The 16,965-nt window shown below is 50.2% G+C and overlaps 1 protein-coding gene across 1 annotated transcript; it reads right to left on the reverse strand.

Annotated features, from left to right (window-relative positions):
* Positions 1-833: 833 nt before the first annotated feature.
* On the reverse strand, positions 834-3,071 carry LOC100286371 (60S ribosomal protein L13). The gene is made up of 5 exons (NM_001159258.1): positions 2,991-3,071; positions 2,536-2,669; positions 1,823-1,956; positions 1,295-1,453; positions 834-1,186 (listed from the first exon to the last, which is right to left on the reverse strand). The coding sequence occupies exons 2-5, from the start codon at positions 2,642-2,644 to the stop codon at positions 962-964; spliced, it is 627 nt and encodes a 208-aa protein (NP_001152730.1). The 5' UTR covers positions 2,645-2,669; positions 2,991-3,071; the 3' UTR covers positions 834-961.
* Positions 3,072-16,965: the final 13,894 nt, after the last annotated feature.

Genomic DNA, 16,965 nt, shown 5'->3' on the forward strand with positions numbered 1-16,965 from the left:
ACGCAGATTCTTGGTAGACCATAGACACACTACTAATTTATAGTTGTGGATACTAAATCATAAAAAATATCCGTTTACTGAGTTTTCTATTGACTTTATCTAAATATGAGAATTTTAACTAGAACTCCTGAGCCCGCCATTGTCCATAGCGTTGGCGATATCTTACTACGTCCTCATTCGAAAATTGCATTGGTATCGGTATTTTTTTTGAAATCATAGTACATACCAAAAGACTAAGCGAACGCGCAGCTTAGTGCGGTGGAGAGGGACCCACACGGCGACCTGCAGCACCCGTCGTCTCTCTTCACGAACGGGGCCAGGCCAGGAGACGGCAGCGCCAGCACCAGCCACTCGACACGGCGGCCGCACCAGAAGAACACGGCGAGATCGGCGTAGGCGAAGGCCACAAACGCCAGGTCGCCACGGCGTCAGGACCATGCTACACGCACGCGAGGAAGAACAGGCCGAACAGCAGCGCGGGCAGTGTCTGGAGACAGTCGAGCGCGAGAGCCAGCAGCCCTCCGTCGTTCATCGTCGCGTCATCAAGCGTGTGGCGAGGCAGAACCAGTCCGGAGGGAGTGCCGTCATTGCAATCAGGAATGCAGGAGCTCGGAATGCAGGAGCACCAGGAATCGAATGAGAGCTAGCAAGAGTTCCCTAGGCTAGATTTGTTGTGTTGAGTTTGTGTTGCCTAATTGCGAAGGTATATGTATTTATTTATATGAGCATTCGGCTCATATTTGTCCTACGAGACTACGCACCATCGGGTAGGCAGCCATTAGATAAGGGTATAGCTGATGAGTTTGCAACCACAAGTACCAGGTATCAAACAGTTGGGCACCAAAACTCTGGTCTCTATTTTCAGCACCAAAACAGAACTTAGAGCACACACTTGACAGTAAAATTCCACTAGTGGCTGCATCGGAATAAAGATAGAAAACAAAAACAGGGTATACCTGCTTCACTTCTTTTCATCCTTCTCTGCCTCAGCCGCCTTCTTCTGGCGGGCACCAAGGTGTTTCTTGTTCATCCGCTCAAGACGGAGCTTGCCGTAGGCCGCAAACGACTTCATCTCATCAGTAACCTTCACAACCTCGACTGAGCGCTTCTCACCACGAGTAATAGGCATGTAGTCACCCTGGACCTGGGTGGCCGTGGCAAGCTCCTCCGGAGTAGAGTCGCCGGCCTGCATTGAAGGTAGGCCACAAGGGATTAGAAGTCAAAACAACCAGCATGTCTTCAAGAGAGGCGTCTTCAAGGGACAAGGCATTCAGGAAAGTATTTCTACACATACATTGGCCTTGCGAGCACGCCTTGGGAAGATAACCAGCTTGGCCTTGTACGTCTTAAGCCTCTGGACATTGGCCTGCAGTCCCTCGAGAGATTTGTTCTTGCGGCGGTGATCCACAGAAATGCCAATGGTTGGGGCAAGCTTCTTTGGAATGCCGGCAGCCTGCAATCGATGAGATTAACTCTAATCATCAGCACCAAGGATGTAACACGATACATCGATGAAAAGAGTGGCTTGTCAGAAGGTAGCTGAATGAGGATCAACAGAAAACTTATGCCAATCAAGCCACATCTGAAACAAAACGTAAACACCATGCTGATACTCGGAATAGGGAAGGAAAACTACTTGACTACAAAAAATTCCAAACATCAGCAGAGCAGTTCACACACAAATTAACAAGTGCCATACAAATTGTATACACACAACAGCAGATTGTTCCAGAACACCAATAAAAACAAACTAGAACATTCAAGAAAGCAACATGGCTCAATAGAACTCAAATGGAAAGACAATGGCAAAGCAATGCATCACCTTCAGCTCCTCAAGGGTAAATCCTCTCCCAGCCCTCGACTTCATGTTGTACTTGAGAGTCTGGCATTGCACAATGGGGCGAAGAGGGCCAGCAGTTGGGCGTGGGAATATCTTCACAGCCTTCTTTTGACGAGCTGCATAATAACGTAGCAGGGTCAAAGTAGAAAGCTGTTAGTAATCATGAGAAAGATAAGGGAGAAATTACACATAACAAGTGGTCGGCAAAGAAGCAACCTGAGTGAAACAATTGAGTAAAGGAAGGCAACTTTTATTTTGATTTGTTCATTGATATCACAACAGTAGTACATCAGATCAGATACATGCAGAAGCCAATTAGCATCTCGTGGCATCATGATTGGTACTAGTGTATCAACTAAATAAGAAACTAATGAAGTAACATGACACAAACATCAATGAAGGTAAAGACAAATAAGTAGCTAACATCGTCCTTACAAGGTGTCGTTGTAGGGACAAGAAACAGCTAACTAATTGACCAACAGTATCCTTTTACCACCAACTGAGCAACCCAATACAAGCCCAAATGAACTAAATTGCAACAAATTAGTACTTGCACAGATTTATTATCGACGGCATTGAGAGAGAGAGTATTGAAATTTGCAGGGCATGGCAAACTATCTGTAAACAACTAAGTCTTGAATTCAAGCACGCAACATATTGGAAGGCTGAAAGAGGGTAAGCACAGAAGAGCTAACCGATGCGGCGCCTCTGCTTGCGGGCGGGCTGGTTGAACCATGTCTTGACATAGTTCTGCCAGTGCTTCTTGAAGTGCCCGTTGGGGATAACGTTGTTGTGCTTCACCATTTCGCCCTCTTCCTTACCTTCTTACCTGCACGTCAATGCAATAACCACGTCATCCAGCTGAACAACAAACGGAGCCGCCAAAGCTCCATCCTCGTTAGCCCAGCAGCACGATATCAAAGCAGGCATGGTCATTAAACGCACATAAACACACCAGGCACACCACCAATAATTCAATCATGTGCACCACATAGCCTACTGCTAACCAATCAATCCAGAACCCCAACCCTTCGCGCAGCAAGATACGCGCGTGCATCGGCTTGTCATCCAGAAGAAACGAGCGCCCCATCCACCCACAGAACGTTGCGGGGGACGGCGGCGCAGGAGGGAATGTAGCAAGCTAGCGTACCTGCAGAGGAGACGCGGCGGCGGCGGAGGGGCGTGAAGTGGAGGAAGTTTTGGGCTATAGGGTTCGGTGCTTATTGGGATCGGGGGTGCCGTGGGCTGACGGGCCGCCATTCCTATCACACAAGATTAACGGGCCATCCTCCACAGGTTGTTTAAATATACATTAGTGAGTTATTTGTGCATTGCTACAAATTTTATATATTAGAATAATAACTTGCCCATACTTTGATACGACTTTTATATATCATATAAATAGTTATTGAGATATTTATTTAAATATAATTATTGTTTATTTCTAAACACTAGGAGACGTGAGGTCTGGTGGTTAGCCCCAAATTTTTGGAGTAGGGTGCGTGGATTCGAATGCTCGCTCTGCACTACTTTTTTGCTCGGTGTGGTTGCTGCACGGACGGGATCGTGTGCTGTACAGGTGCAGTAGCTGGCTGCACGGGTGTTGGATCCACAGGGAAGTAGCTGAGAGAGCGCTGCGCGGGCGCTAGACGTGAGACCCACAGAGCACGGCGGGGTAGGAGAACTAGTCAGGCCACTGCGCAGGGATGCGCTCGCGCCGGGAAAGGGCACGCGAGCAGAGGGACGACGCCGGCGGGATGAGGGAGAGGGAGGAGGAAGGTGCTGCGCGCGGCTGCGAGTTGGCGACGTACGACGACGCAACTCGGCCAACAGGGAGGGACGAAGGGAGCGGGGCCGACGGTTTGGGGAAGGAGGAGGAGATAAACGCGTCCCGGTGCTTGAGTGGGAGGTCGTGGGCGTGGGCAGTTGGGGAAGATGAATAGCACGTCACGGACCCAGCTAGGCAGGTAGGCCCCCACAGCCAGCGGCGGCGGCAGCTGGGCGAGCGCGCGGCTGCGCGCGTGCAGCGACGATGGCACGCGAGCGAGCGCGCGGGCGCTGGGGCGCGGGGCATGGCTGAGCCATGGGCGCGCGGGGCGCGGACAGGCCAACCAGGCGGGGCCACGGGCGGGGCTGGGGGCGCGACGGCTAGGGAGGGCGTGACCTAGGGTTTGGGGCGCGGGGCTGCCGCGCGGCTGGGCCGCCGAAGCAGGCCGGGGGGGGGGGGGGAAAGCGCGCTGGTGGGCTGTGGCGAGCGAATGGGCCAAGGGGCAACGAAGAGGGGTGTCGGCGTTTCGACCCCGGGGGGTCCCTGGACCGACGAGTAAATTGTCGCCGCGTGTCCCAGCCCAGATGGGTCGGCGCGAGACGGAGCACGAAGGGGGGAAGAAGACAGGCAAAGGGGAATCCCGCGGCCTTCGTGTTGCCCTGCGCCCAGGTCGGGTGCGCTTGCAGTAGGGGGTTACAAGCGTCCACGTGGGAGAGCCTTATGCGCCGGCCCGTTCTCCCGCGCGACCAACCTTCTCGTGCGAGAGCCCTGGACCTTCCTTTTATAGACGTAAGGAGAGGGTCCAGGTGTACAATGGGGGTGTAGCAGTGTACTAACGTGTCTAGCAGACAGGAGCTAGAGCCCTAAGTGCATGCCGTCGTGGCAGTCGGAGAGGTTTTGGCACCCTGTTCATGTGATGTCGTGGCCGTCGGAGGAGAGCTGGAGCCCTGCGGAAGGATAGCTGCCGGGGCTGTCGAATCCTTGCTGACGTCTCCTTGCTTCCGTAAGGGGCTGAGAGCCGTCGTCGTCATGGAGCACGCAGGGCGCCATCATTATTTGTTTACCGGGGCGAGCCAGATGGGACGCCGGTCTTGTTCCCCGTAGCCTGAGCTAGCTAGGGGTAGGGTAATGATGCCCCCCCTGTGTCGTGGTCGGTCCGAGCCCTAGGTCGGGCGAGGCAGAGGCTCCTCCGAGGTCGAGGTCGAGTCTGTCTTCCGAGGTCGAGGTCGAGTCCGAGCCCCTGGTCGGCGCGAGGCGGAGACCGTCTTCCGAGGCCGAGGCTGTGTCCGAGCCCTGGGGTCGGGCGAGGCAGAGTTCGTCGTCTTCCGGAGCCGAGGCTGTGTCCGAGCCCTAGGGTCGGGCGAGGCGGAGTCCGTCGTCTTCCGGAGCCGAGGCTGTGTCCGAGCCCTGGGGTCGAGCGAGGCGAAGTCCATCTTCCAGCGTCGAGATTGAGCCCGAGCCCTGGGGTCGGGCGAGGCGGAGCTTCCTATGGCGCCCGAGGCTGGACTTAGCTGCTGTCAGCCTCACTCTGTCGAGTGGCACAGCAGTCGAAGCGACATAGGCGGCGCTGTTTTCTTGTCAGGCCGGTCAGTGGAGCGGCGAAGTGACTGCGGTCACTTCGGTTTTGTCGATTGAAGAGTGCGCGTCAGGATAAGGTGTCAGATGACCCTTGCATTAAATGCTCCTGCGATATGGTCGGTTGGCGTGGCGATCTGGCCAAGGTTGCTTCTCTGCGAAGACTGGGCCTCGGGCGAGCCGAAGGTGTGTCCGTTGCTTGAGGGGGCCCTCGGGCGAGACGTGAATCCTCCGGGGTCGGCTGCCTTTGCCCGAGGCTAGGCTCGGGCGAGGCGAGATCGTGTCCCTTGAGTGGACTAAGCCTTGACCTTAATTGCGCCCATCAGGCCTTTGCAGCTTTGTGCTGATGGGGGTTACCAACTGAGATTAGGAGTCTTGGGGGTACCCCTAATTATGGTCCCTGACAGTAGCCCCCGAGCCTCGAAGGTGAGAGCACCTAGAGGGGGGTGAATAGGTGATCCTATAAAACTTGAAACTTAACGCCACAAAACATGATTAGGAGTTAGCACAAGAATGCCAAGTGGCTAGAGAAGAGTCTTTGCAAGACACGATAACCACAAGAAGATCAATCACAGATAGACACAGTGGTTTATCCCGTGGTTCGGCCAAGTTCAACACTTGCCTACTCCACGTTGTGGCGTCCCAACGGACGAGGGTTGCAATCAACCCCTCTCAAGCGGTCCAAAGACCTACTTGAATACCACGGTGTTTTGCTTTACTTTACTATATCCCGTTTGCGAGGAATCTCCACAACTTGGAGCCTCTCGCCCTTACACTTTGATGTCCACAAAGAAGCACGGAGTAAGGAAGGGATGAGCAACGCACACAAGACACAAAATCAGATCGACAACACGCACACAAGTCGCAACAAGAGCTCACAACACAACTCGACGAGTTCACAACTCAAATAGAGCTCTAATTGCTATCACAAAGAATCAAATGCGCGGAATCGAGGTCTTGGTGCTTAGGAATGCTTGGAGAATGCTTGGTGTACTCCTCCATGCGCCTAGGGGTCCTTTTATAGCCCCAAGGCAGCTAGGAGCCATTGAGTGCATTCCAGGAAGGCAATTTTTGCCTTCTGTCGCCTAGCGCACCGGACAGTCCGGTGCACCACCGGACACTGTCCGGTGCGGATCTCCTTCCTTATTTGGCGAAGCCGACCGTTGGCACTTTGGAGCCGTTGGCGCACCGGACACTGTCCGGTGCCCCCTTCTGACCGTTGGCTCGGCCACGTGTCTCGCGCGGATCGCGCGACCGATCGTTGGCCCGGCCGACCGTTGGCTCACCGGACAGTCTGGTGCACACCGGACAGTCCGGTGAATTATAGCCGTACGTCGTTAATCACTTCCCGAGAGCAGCAAGTTCGCCTGAGCCAGCCTGGCGCACCGGACACTGTCCGGTGCACCCAGACAGAGCTGACTTTGGCTGAACAAAGCCATCCTTAGTTTCAATTTGATTTTTCCTGTTTCCAGCACTTAGACACAATACATTAGTCTCTAAAACAATGTACTAAGTCTGAGAAACATACCTTTATACTTGATTTGTACTTTGTCCACCATTTAACACTTAGGCACTTGTGTTGGACACTAAATCACCAAAATACTTAGAAATGGCCCAAGGGCACATTTCCCTTTCAATCTCCCCCTTTTTGGTGATTTATGCCAACACAACATAAAGCAAGTAGAACAAGTGCAAAATCACTTCAAATAAGAACTCAAAATTGTTTTGATTCAAATTTGACATATATGGATCATTCTTTGCCACCACTTGGTTTGTTTTTGCAAATCAAACTCAATTTCCTATCTCTAAGTCAAACACGCATGTTGAAACATAAAGATAGATATTTCAAGAGAAATTTATCAAAGAGTTTAAAAACTCCCCCTTTTCCCATAATTAAGCCTTCTCCCCACAAGAGACAAACAAGAGGATTTTGACAAAACAAAAGCTCTATTATGCTTTTTTCAAAATTCTCAAGTGGTAGCTGATCCATTTCTTGCTTTGGCCTTATTTTCTCCCCCTTTGGCATTAAGCACCAAAACGGGATCAATTTTGGCCCTTTTAACCCCATTGCCTCACAAAAATCTTCAACTAAGAGTAAAAAGGCAATAAGAGTACAAAGATGAACTTGGAAAAAGTTACTCTTTCATCGGAGTGCAGTGGAAGTCTTGCATGGTCCAAGTCCACCTTTTCCCTTCCAAACCTCCTTTGAGACTAAATTAAGCAAACTCAAGCACACAGTTAGCCTCAAAGGGTCAAGTTGTAGCACATCTCCCCCTAAATATGTGCATCACTTGCAAATGGACTTGTGAGGTCCGGGGAGTGCTTGTACAACTTGAGCACCATAAATAAACAACAGAATTCATTAAGGAACATGATCAAGGCATAAACACATGTATGCTATAAATCAATCCAAGTTCCGCGAATCTAAGACATTTAGCTCACTACGCAACTTGCAAAAGGTCTGCTCATCTAAAGGCTTGGTAAAGATATCGGCTAGCTAATTCTCGGAGCTAACATGAAACACTTCGATATCTCCCTTTTGCTGGTGGTCTCTCAAAAAGTGATGCCGGATGTCAATGTGCTTTGTGCGACTGTGTTCAACAGGATTATCCGCCATGCGGATAGCACTCTCATTATCACATAGGAGTGGGACTTTACTCAGATTGTAGCCAAAGTCCCTGAGGGTTTGCCTCATCCAAAGTAGTTGCGCGCAACACTGTCCTGCGGCAACGTACTCGGCCTCAGCGGTGGATAGGGCAACGGAAGTTTGTTTCTTAGAACTCCATGACACCAGTGACCTTCCTAAGAATTGGCACGTCCCCGATGTACTCTTCCTATCGACCTTACATCCAGCATAGTCAGAGTCTGAATATCCAATCAAGTCAAAGGTAGACCCCTTTGGATACCAGATCCCGAAGCAAGGCGTAGCGACTAAATATCTAAGAATTCGCTTCACGACCACTAAGTGACACTCCCTTGGATCAGATTGAAATCTAGCACACATGCATACGCTAAGCATAATATCCAGTCTACTAGCACATAAATAAAGTAAAGACCCTATCATAGACCAGTATGCTTTTTGATCAACGGACTTACCTCCTTTGTTGAGGTCGGTGTGTCCATCGGTTCCCATTGGAGTCTTTGCGGGCTTGGCATCCTTCATCCCAAACCGCTTGATCAAGTCTTGCGTGTACTTTGTTTGGGAGATGAAGTTCCCATCCTTGAGTTGCCTTACTTGGAACCCAAGGAAATAGCTTAACTCGCCCATCATCGACATCTCAAACTTTTGAGTCATCACCCTGCTAAACTCTTCACAAGACTTTTGATTAGTAGAACCAAATATTATGTCATCGACATAAATTTGTCACACAAAAAGATCACCATCACAAGTCTTAGTAAAAAGAGTTGGATTGGCTTTCCCAACCTTGAAAGCATTAGCAATTAAAAAGTCTCTAAGGCATTCATACCATGCTCTTGGGCCTTGCTTAAGTCCATAGAGCGCCTTAGAGAGCTTACAGACGTGGTCGGGGTACCGTTCATCCTCGAAGCCAAGGGGTTGCTCCACGTACACCTCCTCCTTGATTGGCCCATTGAGGAAAGCGCTCTTCACATCCATTTGGAACAACCTAAAGGAATGGTGAGCGGCATATGCTAGCAATATACGAATGGATTCTAGCCTAGCCACAGGAGCAAAAGTCTCCTCAAAGTCCAAACCTGCGACTTGGGCATAACCTTTTGCCACAAGTCGTGCCTTGTTCCTTGTCACCACCCCGTGCTCGTCTTGTTTGTTGCGGAACACCCACTTGGTTCCCACAACATTTTGCTTGGGACGAGGCACCAGTGTCCAAACTTCATTTCTCTTGAAGTTGTTGAGCTCCTCCTGCATGGCCAACACCCAGTCTGGATCTAGCAAGGCCCCCTCTACCCTGAAAGGCTCAATAGAAGAGACAAAAGAGTAATGCTCACAAAAATTAACTAATCGAGACCGAGTGGTTACTCCCTTGCTAATGTCACCCAAAATTTGGTCGACGGGATGATCCCTTTGAATCATCGCTCGAACTTGGGTTGGAGGTGCCGGTTGTACTTCTTTCTCCATTACACGATCAACTTGTGCTCCCCCTTGATCACACGCCTCCTCTTGATGAACCTGTTCATCGTCTTGAGTTGGGGGATGCACCATTGTTGAGGAAGAAGGTTGATCTTGCTCCTTTTGTTCCATTGGCCTCACATCTCCAATCGCCATGGTGCGCATTGCGGCCGTTGGAACGTCTTCTTCATCTACATCATCAAGATCAACAACTTGCTCTCTTGGAGAGCCATTAGTCTCATCAAATACAACGTCGCTAGAGACTTCAACTAAACCCGATGATTTGTTGAAGACCCTATACGCCTTTGTATTTGAGTCATAACCTAACAAAAACCCTTCTACCGCTTTGGGAGCAAATTTGGAATTCCTACCCTTCTTCACTAGAATGTAGCATTTACTCCCAAAAACTCGGAAATACGAAACATTGGGTTTGTTACCGGTTAGTAGCTCATATGAAGTCTTCTTGAGGAGGTGATGAAGGTAGACCCGGTTGATGGCGTGGCAAGCCGTGTTCACGGCTTCCGACCAAAAGCGCTCGGGGGTCTTGAACTCTCCAAGCATCGTCCTTGCCATGTCTATAAGCGTCTTGTTCTTCCTCTCTACCACACCATTTTGCTGTGGTGTGTAGGGAGCGGAGAACTCGTGCTTGATTCCTTCCTCCTCAAGATACTCCTCCACTTGAAGGTTCTTGAACTCGGACCCATTGTCGCTTCTGATCTTCTTCACCTTGAGCTCAAACTCGTTTTGAGCTCTCCTTAGGAAGCGCTTGAGGGTCCTTTGGGTTTCAGATTTATCCTGCAAAAAGAGTACCCAAGTGAAGCGGGAAAAATCATCAACTATAACAAGACCATACTTACTTCCTCCTATGCTTAGATAGGCGACGGGTCCGAAGAGGTCCATATGAAGTAACTCCAGGGGTCTTGATGTTGTCATCACATTTTTGGCATGATGAGAGCTTCCCACTTGTTTCCCTGCTTGACAAGCTGCACATGGTCTATCTTTTTCGAAGGTAACATTAGTTAGACCTATCACGTGTTCTCCCTTTAGAAGCTTGTGAAGGTTCTTCATCCCCACATGTGCTAATCGGCGATGCCACAGCCAGCCCATGCTAGTCTTAGCAATTAAGCATGCATCTAGACCGGCCTCTTCTTTTGCAAAATCAACTAAATAGAGTTTGCCGTCTAATACACCCTTAAAAGCTAATGAACCATCACTTCTTCTAGAGACAGACACATCTGCATTTGTGAATAGACAATTATATCCCATATTGCATAATTGACTCATAGACAACAAGTTATATCCAAGCGACTCAACTAAGAATACATTAGAAATAGAGTGCTCGGATGAAATAGCAATTTTTCCTAACCCTTTCACTTTGCCTTGGTTCCCATCACCGAATATGATTGAATCTTGGGGATCCTTGTTCTTGACGTAGGAAGAGAACATCCTCTTTTCCCCCGTCATGTGGTTTGTGCATCCGCTGTCGATAATCCAGCTTGAGCCCCCGGATGCATAAACCTGCAAGGCAAATTTAGGCTTGGGTCTTAGGTACCCAACTCATGTTGGGTCCTACAAGGTTAGTCACAATAGTCTTAGGGACCCAAATGCAAGTCTTGTCTCCCTTACATTTGGCCCCTAATTTCCTAGCAATTATCTTCTTATCCTTTCTACAAATAGCAAAGGAAGCATTTAAAGCATGATAAATTGTAGAAGGTTCACTCTTTGTTTTCCTAGGCATATGAACAACATTTCTTCTAGGCATGTGATTAATAGCATTTCCCTTAGCTAAATTTCTATCATGCAAAATAGAAGAACTAGAAGCAACCATAGTATGAGAATCAAAAGCGTCATAACTTCTATAAACATTTCTAGAATGTCTCCTATCATGATACATGAAGGCATGGTTCTTTTGAGCACTACTAGCCATAGGGGCCTTCCCTTTCTCCTTGGCGGAGATGGAAGCCTTATGGCTTGTTAAGTTCTTGACTTCCCTCTTGAAGCCAAGACCATCCTTAATTGAGGGATGTCTACCAATCGTGTAGGCATCCCTTGCAAATTTTAGCTTGTCAAATTCACTCTTGCTAGTCTTAAGTTGGCCATTAAGACTAGCCACTTCATTATTTAATTTAGAAATGCAAGCAAGGTGTTCACTACACGCATCAACATTAAAATCTTTGCACCTATTGCAAATCATAACATGTTCTACACAAGAGTTAGATTTATTTGCTACTTCTAGTTTAGCATTTAAATCATCATTAACACCTTTTAAAGTAGAAATGGTTTCATGACAAGTAGATAGTTCACAAGAAAGAATTTCATTCCTTTTAACTTCTAGAGCAAGAGAATTTTGTGCATTAACAAATTTATCATGCTCTTCATACAAAAGATCCTCTTGCTTTTCTAATAACCTATTCTTATCATTCAAGGCATCAATTAATTCATTAATTTTATCAACCTTGGTTCTATCTAGGCCCTTGAATAAACATGAATAATCTATTTCATCATCATCACTAGACTCATCCTCACTTGAAGAAGCATAAGTACTAGTATTACGAGTGCTTACCTTCTTTTCCCTTGCCATGAGGCAAGTGTGATGCTCGTTGGGGAAGAGGGATGACTTGTTGAAGGCGGTGGCGGCGAGTCCTTCACTGTCGGAGTCTGACAAGGAGCAATCCGAATCCCACTCCTTTCCAAGATGTGCCTCGCCCTTCGCCTTCTTGTAGTTCTTCTTCTTTTCCCACTTTCCACTCTTCTTTTCTTGGTCACTATCATTATCGGGACAATTAGCGATAAAATGACCAATCTTACCATATTTGAAGCAAGAGCGCTTCCCCTTCGTCTTGTTCTTGTTGGGGTGCTCCTTGCGACCCTTTAGCGCCGTCTTGAATCGCTTGATGATGAGGGCCATCTCTTCATCATTAAGCTCGGCCGCCTCAACTTGCGCCACCTTGCTAGGTAGCGCCTCCTTGCTCCTTGTTGCCTTGAGAGCAATAGTTTGAGGCTCTTGGATTGGGCCATTTAATGCATCGTCGACGTATCTAGCCTCCTTGATCATCATCCGCCCGCTTACGAACTTTCCAAGGATCTCCTCGGGCGTCATCTTCGTGTACCTAGGATTCTCACGAATGTTGTTCACAAGATGTGGATCAAGGACGGTAAAGGACCTTAGCATTAGGCGGACAACGTCGTGGTCCGTCCATCGCGTGCTTCCGTAGCTCCTTATCTTGTTGACGAGGGTCTTGAGCCTGTTGTACGTCTGTGTTGGCTCCTCCCCTCTAATCATCGCGAATCTCCCAAGTTCGCCTTCCACCAACTCCATTTTGGTGAGCATGGTGACATCATTCCCCTCATGTGAGATCTTGAGGGTGTCCCAGATCTGCTTGGCATTGTCCAAGCCGCTCACCTTATGGTACTCGTCCCTGCACAATGAGGCTAACAACACAGTAGTAGCTTGTGCATTTTTATGAATCTGTTCATTTATAAATAAAGGACTATTGATAGTCGCCTAGAGGGGGGGTGAATAGGGCGAAACTGAAATTCTCAAAAATAATCACAACTACAAGCCGGGTTAGCGTTAGAAATATAATCGAGTCCGCGAGAGAAGGTGTAAAACAAATCGCAAGCAAATAAGAGGTGTGACACAAGGATTTGTTTTACCGAGGTTCGGTTCTTGCAAACCTACTCCCCGTTGAGGTGGTCACAAAGACCAGGTCTCTTTCAACCCTTTCCCTCTCTCAAACGGTCCCTCCGACCGAGTGAGCTTCTCTTCTCAAATCAAAACCGGGAACAAGACTTCCCCGCAAGGGCCACCACACAATTGGTGCCTCTTGCCTTGATTACAATGGAGTTTTGATCACAAGAACAAGTGAGAAAGAAAAGAAGCAATCCAAGCGCAAGAGCTCAAAAGAACATGGCAAATCTCTCTCGCTAATCACTAAAGCCTTGTGTAGAATTGGAGAGGATTTGATCTCTTTGGTGTGTCTAGAATTGAATGCCTAGCTCTTGTAAGTGGTTGAGAAGTGGAAAACTTGGATGACTTGAATGTGGGGTGGTGGGGGTATTTATAGCCCCAACCACCAAACTAGCTGTTTGGTGGGGCTGTCTGTCGCATGGTGCACCGGACAGTCCGGTGCACACCGGACATGTCCGGTGCGCCAGCCACGTCACCAAGGCCGTTGGGTTCTGACCGTTGGAGCTCTGACGTCTGGGCCCGCCTGGATGTCCGGTGGCGCACCGGACATGTACTGTAGAGTGTCCGGTGCGCCACTACGCGCGTGCCTGACTTCTGCGCGCTCTGGCGTGCATTAATTGCTGTTGCAGGTGACCGTTGGCACGAAGTAGCCGTTGCCCCGCAGTTACACCGGACAGTCCGGTGAATTATAGCGGAGCAGCTGTTGCAGTTTCCTGAAGCTGGCGAGTTCCTAAGGCCGCTCTTCCTTGGAGCACCGGACACTATCCGGTGTACACCGGACAGTCCGGTGAATTATAGTGGAGTTGCCTCTGGATTTTCCCGAAGGAGACGAGTTTGCGCTGGAGTCCTCTGGTGCACCGGACATGTCCGGTGGCACACCGGACAGTCCGGTGCGCCAGACCAGAGGTGCCTTCGGTTGTCCCTATGCTCTTTTGTTGAACCCAATACTTGGTCTTTTTATTGGCTAAGTGTGAACCTTTGGCACCTGTATAACTTATACGCTAGAGCAAACTAGTTAGTCCAATTATTTGTGTTGGGCAATTCAACCACCAAAATTATTTAGGAACTAGGTGTAAGCCTAATTCCCTTTCAATCTCCCCTTTTTGGTGATTGATGCCAACACAAACCAAAGCAAATATACAAGTGCATAATTGAACTAGTTTGCATAATGTAAGTGCAAAGATTGCTTGGAATTGAGCCAATATAAATACTTACAAGATATGCATGGATTGTTTCTTCATTTTTAACATTTTGGACCACGCTTGCACCACAGATTTTGTTTTTGCAAATTCTTTTGTAAATCCTTTTCAAAGTTCTTTTGCAAATAGTCAAAGGTAAATGAATAAGACTTTACGAAGCATTTTCAAGATTTGAAATTTTCTCCCCCTGTTTCAAATGCTTTTCCTTTGACTAAACAAAACTCCCCCCAAATGAGATCCTCCTCTTAGTGTTCAAGAGGGTTTTGATATATCAATTTTGAAATTCTACTTTCTCCCCCTTTTGAACACAATAAGATACCAATTTGAAATTTACCAATTGAAAATCTCCAATTTTTTTAAAAATTAGGTGGTGGTGCGGTCCTTTTTCTTTGGGCTCTTACTCTCTCCCCCTTTGGCATGAATCGCCAAAAACGGAATCATTAGAGCCCTTTTGCTTTGAATTCTCACCAAAAAGATGGAGAGATGCGCGGAGCGACGGTGAAGGATGAGTTACGGAGTGGAAGCCTTTGTCTTCGCCGAAGACTCCAATTTCCTTTCAATACACCTATGACTTGGTTTGAAATAGACTTGAAAAACACATTAGTCATAGCATATGAAAGAGACATGATCAAAGGTATACAAATGAGCTATGTGTGCAATTTAGCAAAAGAAATTGTGCGAATCAAGAATATTGAGCTCATGCCTAAGTTTGTTAAAAGTTTGTTTATCAAGAGGCTTGGTAAAGATATCGGCTAATTGATCTTTAGTGTTGATGTAAGAAATCTCGATATCTCTCTTTTGTTGGTGATCCCTAAGAAAATGATACCGAATGGCTATGTGTTTAGTGCGGCTATGCTCGACGGGATTATCCGCCATCTTGATTGCACTCTCATTATCACATAGCAAAGGGACTTTGGTTAATTTGTAACCGTAGTCCCGCAGGGTTTGCCTCATCCAAAACAATTGCGCGCAACAATGGCCTGCGGCAATGTACTCGGCTTCGGCGGTGGAAAGAGCGACCGAATTTTGCTTCTTTGAAGCCCAAGACAGCAAGGATCTTCCCAAGAACTGGCAAGTCCCCGATGTGCTCTTCCTATTGATTTTACACCCCGCCCAATCGGCATCCGAATAACCAATCAAATCAAATGTGGATCCCCTAGGATACCAAAGCCCAAACTTAGGAGTATAAGCCAAATATCTCAAGATTCGTTTTACGACCGTAAGGTGAGATTCCTTAGGGTCGGATTGGAATCTTGCACACATGCAAACGGAAAGCATAATATCCGGTCGAGATGCACATAAATAGAGTAAAGAACCTATCATCGACCTGTAACGCCCTGAATTTGGGGGTAGAATTTTTTCTTCTTTTCTCTCACCAAATTCAGGCGTTACTCTTTCCTTTTTCCTTCTTCTCGTTAAGCCTTGATCTTTTCCAAAAGTTATAGCGAGAACTAGCTCGACATCTTGTGTAAGCAAAACCTAGAACTATTTTTGGTTGTTGCATCATGCCGGATTATGCACTCTTTTGTTTGTGGTTGAGTGAATTGAAGAGTTAGGCATATAAGGAATTAGGGAAATTAGAAAAAGAAAAGCCTTTTCTTTTTCTCTCCCCCCCTTTTCTCTCTTTTGGCCCAGCCGCCCCCTTCCCCTTCGCGCCGGCCCAGTTGGCGGCCCAGCCGCCCCCCCTTCCCCCTTTTCGCGTGGGCCCCGCGGCGGCCCAGCCGCCCCCTCCCCCCCCCCCCGCCGTGGGCCGTTCCGGCCGGCCCACCCCGCGCCCACCTCCTTTCCCCCCCTTTGGGCCCAGTCGACCCAACCGCCCCTTCCCCCTCTTTTTCTTTTTCCAAAATTCCCTCCCCGCGGGCCCCGCTCGTCATCCCCTCCCCCTCCCCCAACTCTCTCTCTCCCCTAACCCTAGCCGCCGCCACCCCTTCCCCCGGCGCCACCGCCGCCGCGCCGCCCCCTCTGGTGAGCCCCCCTCTCCTCCCTTCCCCCCTCCCCCGCCCGCCGGCGCCGCTCCCCGGCGCGGCGTTCCCCGCCCGTCCTCGGCGCGCCGCCCTTCGGCCGCCCGCGCGCCGGCCCCGCCTCGGCCGCTCCGGCGAGCCCACGCCCCCGTCCCGCGCCCGGTCGCGCCCGGCCGCGCCCCGGCCTCGCCGCCTCGAGCTCGCCCGCCCATGGCGTCCGCCCTCCCCGCGCCGCCCTCTGGCGAGCCCGCCCGCGCCCCGGCCGCCCCGCCGCGCCCGTCCCCGGCGAGCTCGGCCCCGCCCTCGCCCGGCCTTGCTCCAGCGAGCCCGCCCCGCCCTCGCCTCGAGCTCGCCGCCCCGGCTGCGCCCCGCCTCGGCCCTGCCTTGTCCGGCCGCGCCCGGCCCCGCCGCGGTCGCCCCGGCCTCGCCCCCGGCCTGGCCCTGGCCGCCCCCGGCTGCGCCCGGCAAGCCCGCCCTCTGCTCGTCGCCCCCGCCGCGCCCGGTTCCGGCTCGGCCGCCCGCCCCGTGCCCGACTCGGTCGTGCCGTCCCCGCCCCGGCGTGGTGGTCGGCCGTGTCTTCGCCCCGGCGTGCTTGCCCGCTCACCCCGCCGTGCCTTGCTCGCGTCGTGACGGCCCCGACATGGCCTCGAGCTCGGCCCAGCGTGCCTATGGCGCGCGGCCTTGAGCTCGGCTAGCGCTCGGCCCCGACGTGCGCACGGCTAGTTCGTGGCATGTGCGTGCGGCCTCGCGCGCGTGCTCGCGTAGTGCGCAGTGCCTTGGCACGACCCGTCGTGTCCCCGTCTACCCCCAGACGCCCCGTCTACCCCCTCCCGTGTCCTATGCA

The sequence above is a fragment of the Zea mays genome, chromosome 6, assembly GCF_902167145.1.
Source record: "Zea mays cultivar B73 chromosome 6, Zm-B73-REFERENCE-NAM-5.0, whole genome shotgun sequence".
In the NCBI taxonomy this organism is placed as follows: Eukaryota; Viridiplantae; Streptophyta; class Magnoliopsida; order Poales; family Poaceae; genus Zea; species Zea mays.

What these genes read in the sequence shown, in the direction of transcription:
- LOC100286371 (NM_001159258.1), bottom strand. Translation starts at nt 2,644, where the DNA reads ATGGTGAAGCACAACAACGTTATCCCCAACGGGCACTTCAAGAAGCAC. An exon ending in CAAGCAGAGGCGCCGCATCG is followed by an intron (nt 1,957 to 2,535) that starts GTTAGCTCTTCT and finishes GTTATTATGCAG; the next exon opens with CTCGTCAAAAGAAGGCTGTG. An exon ending in GGCGTGCTCGCAAGGCCAAT is followed by an intron (nt 1,187 to 1,294) that starts GTATGTGTAGAA and finishes CCTTCAATGCAG; the next exon opens with GCCGGCGACTCTACTCCGGA.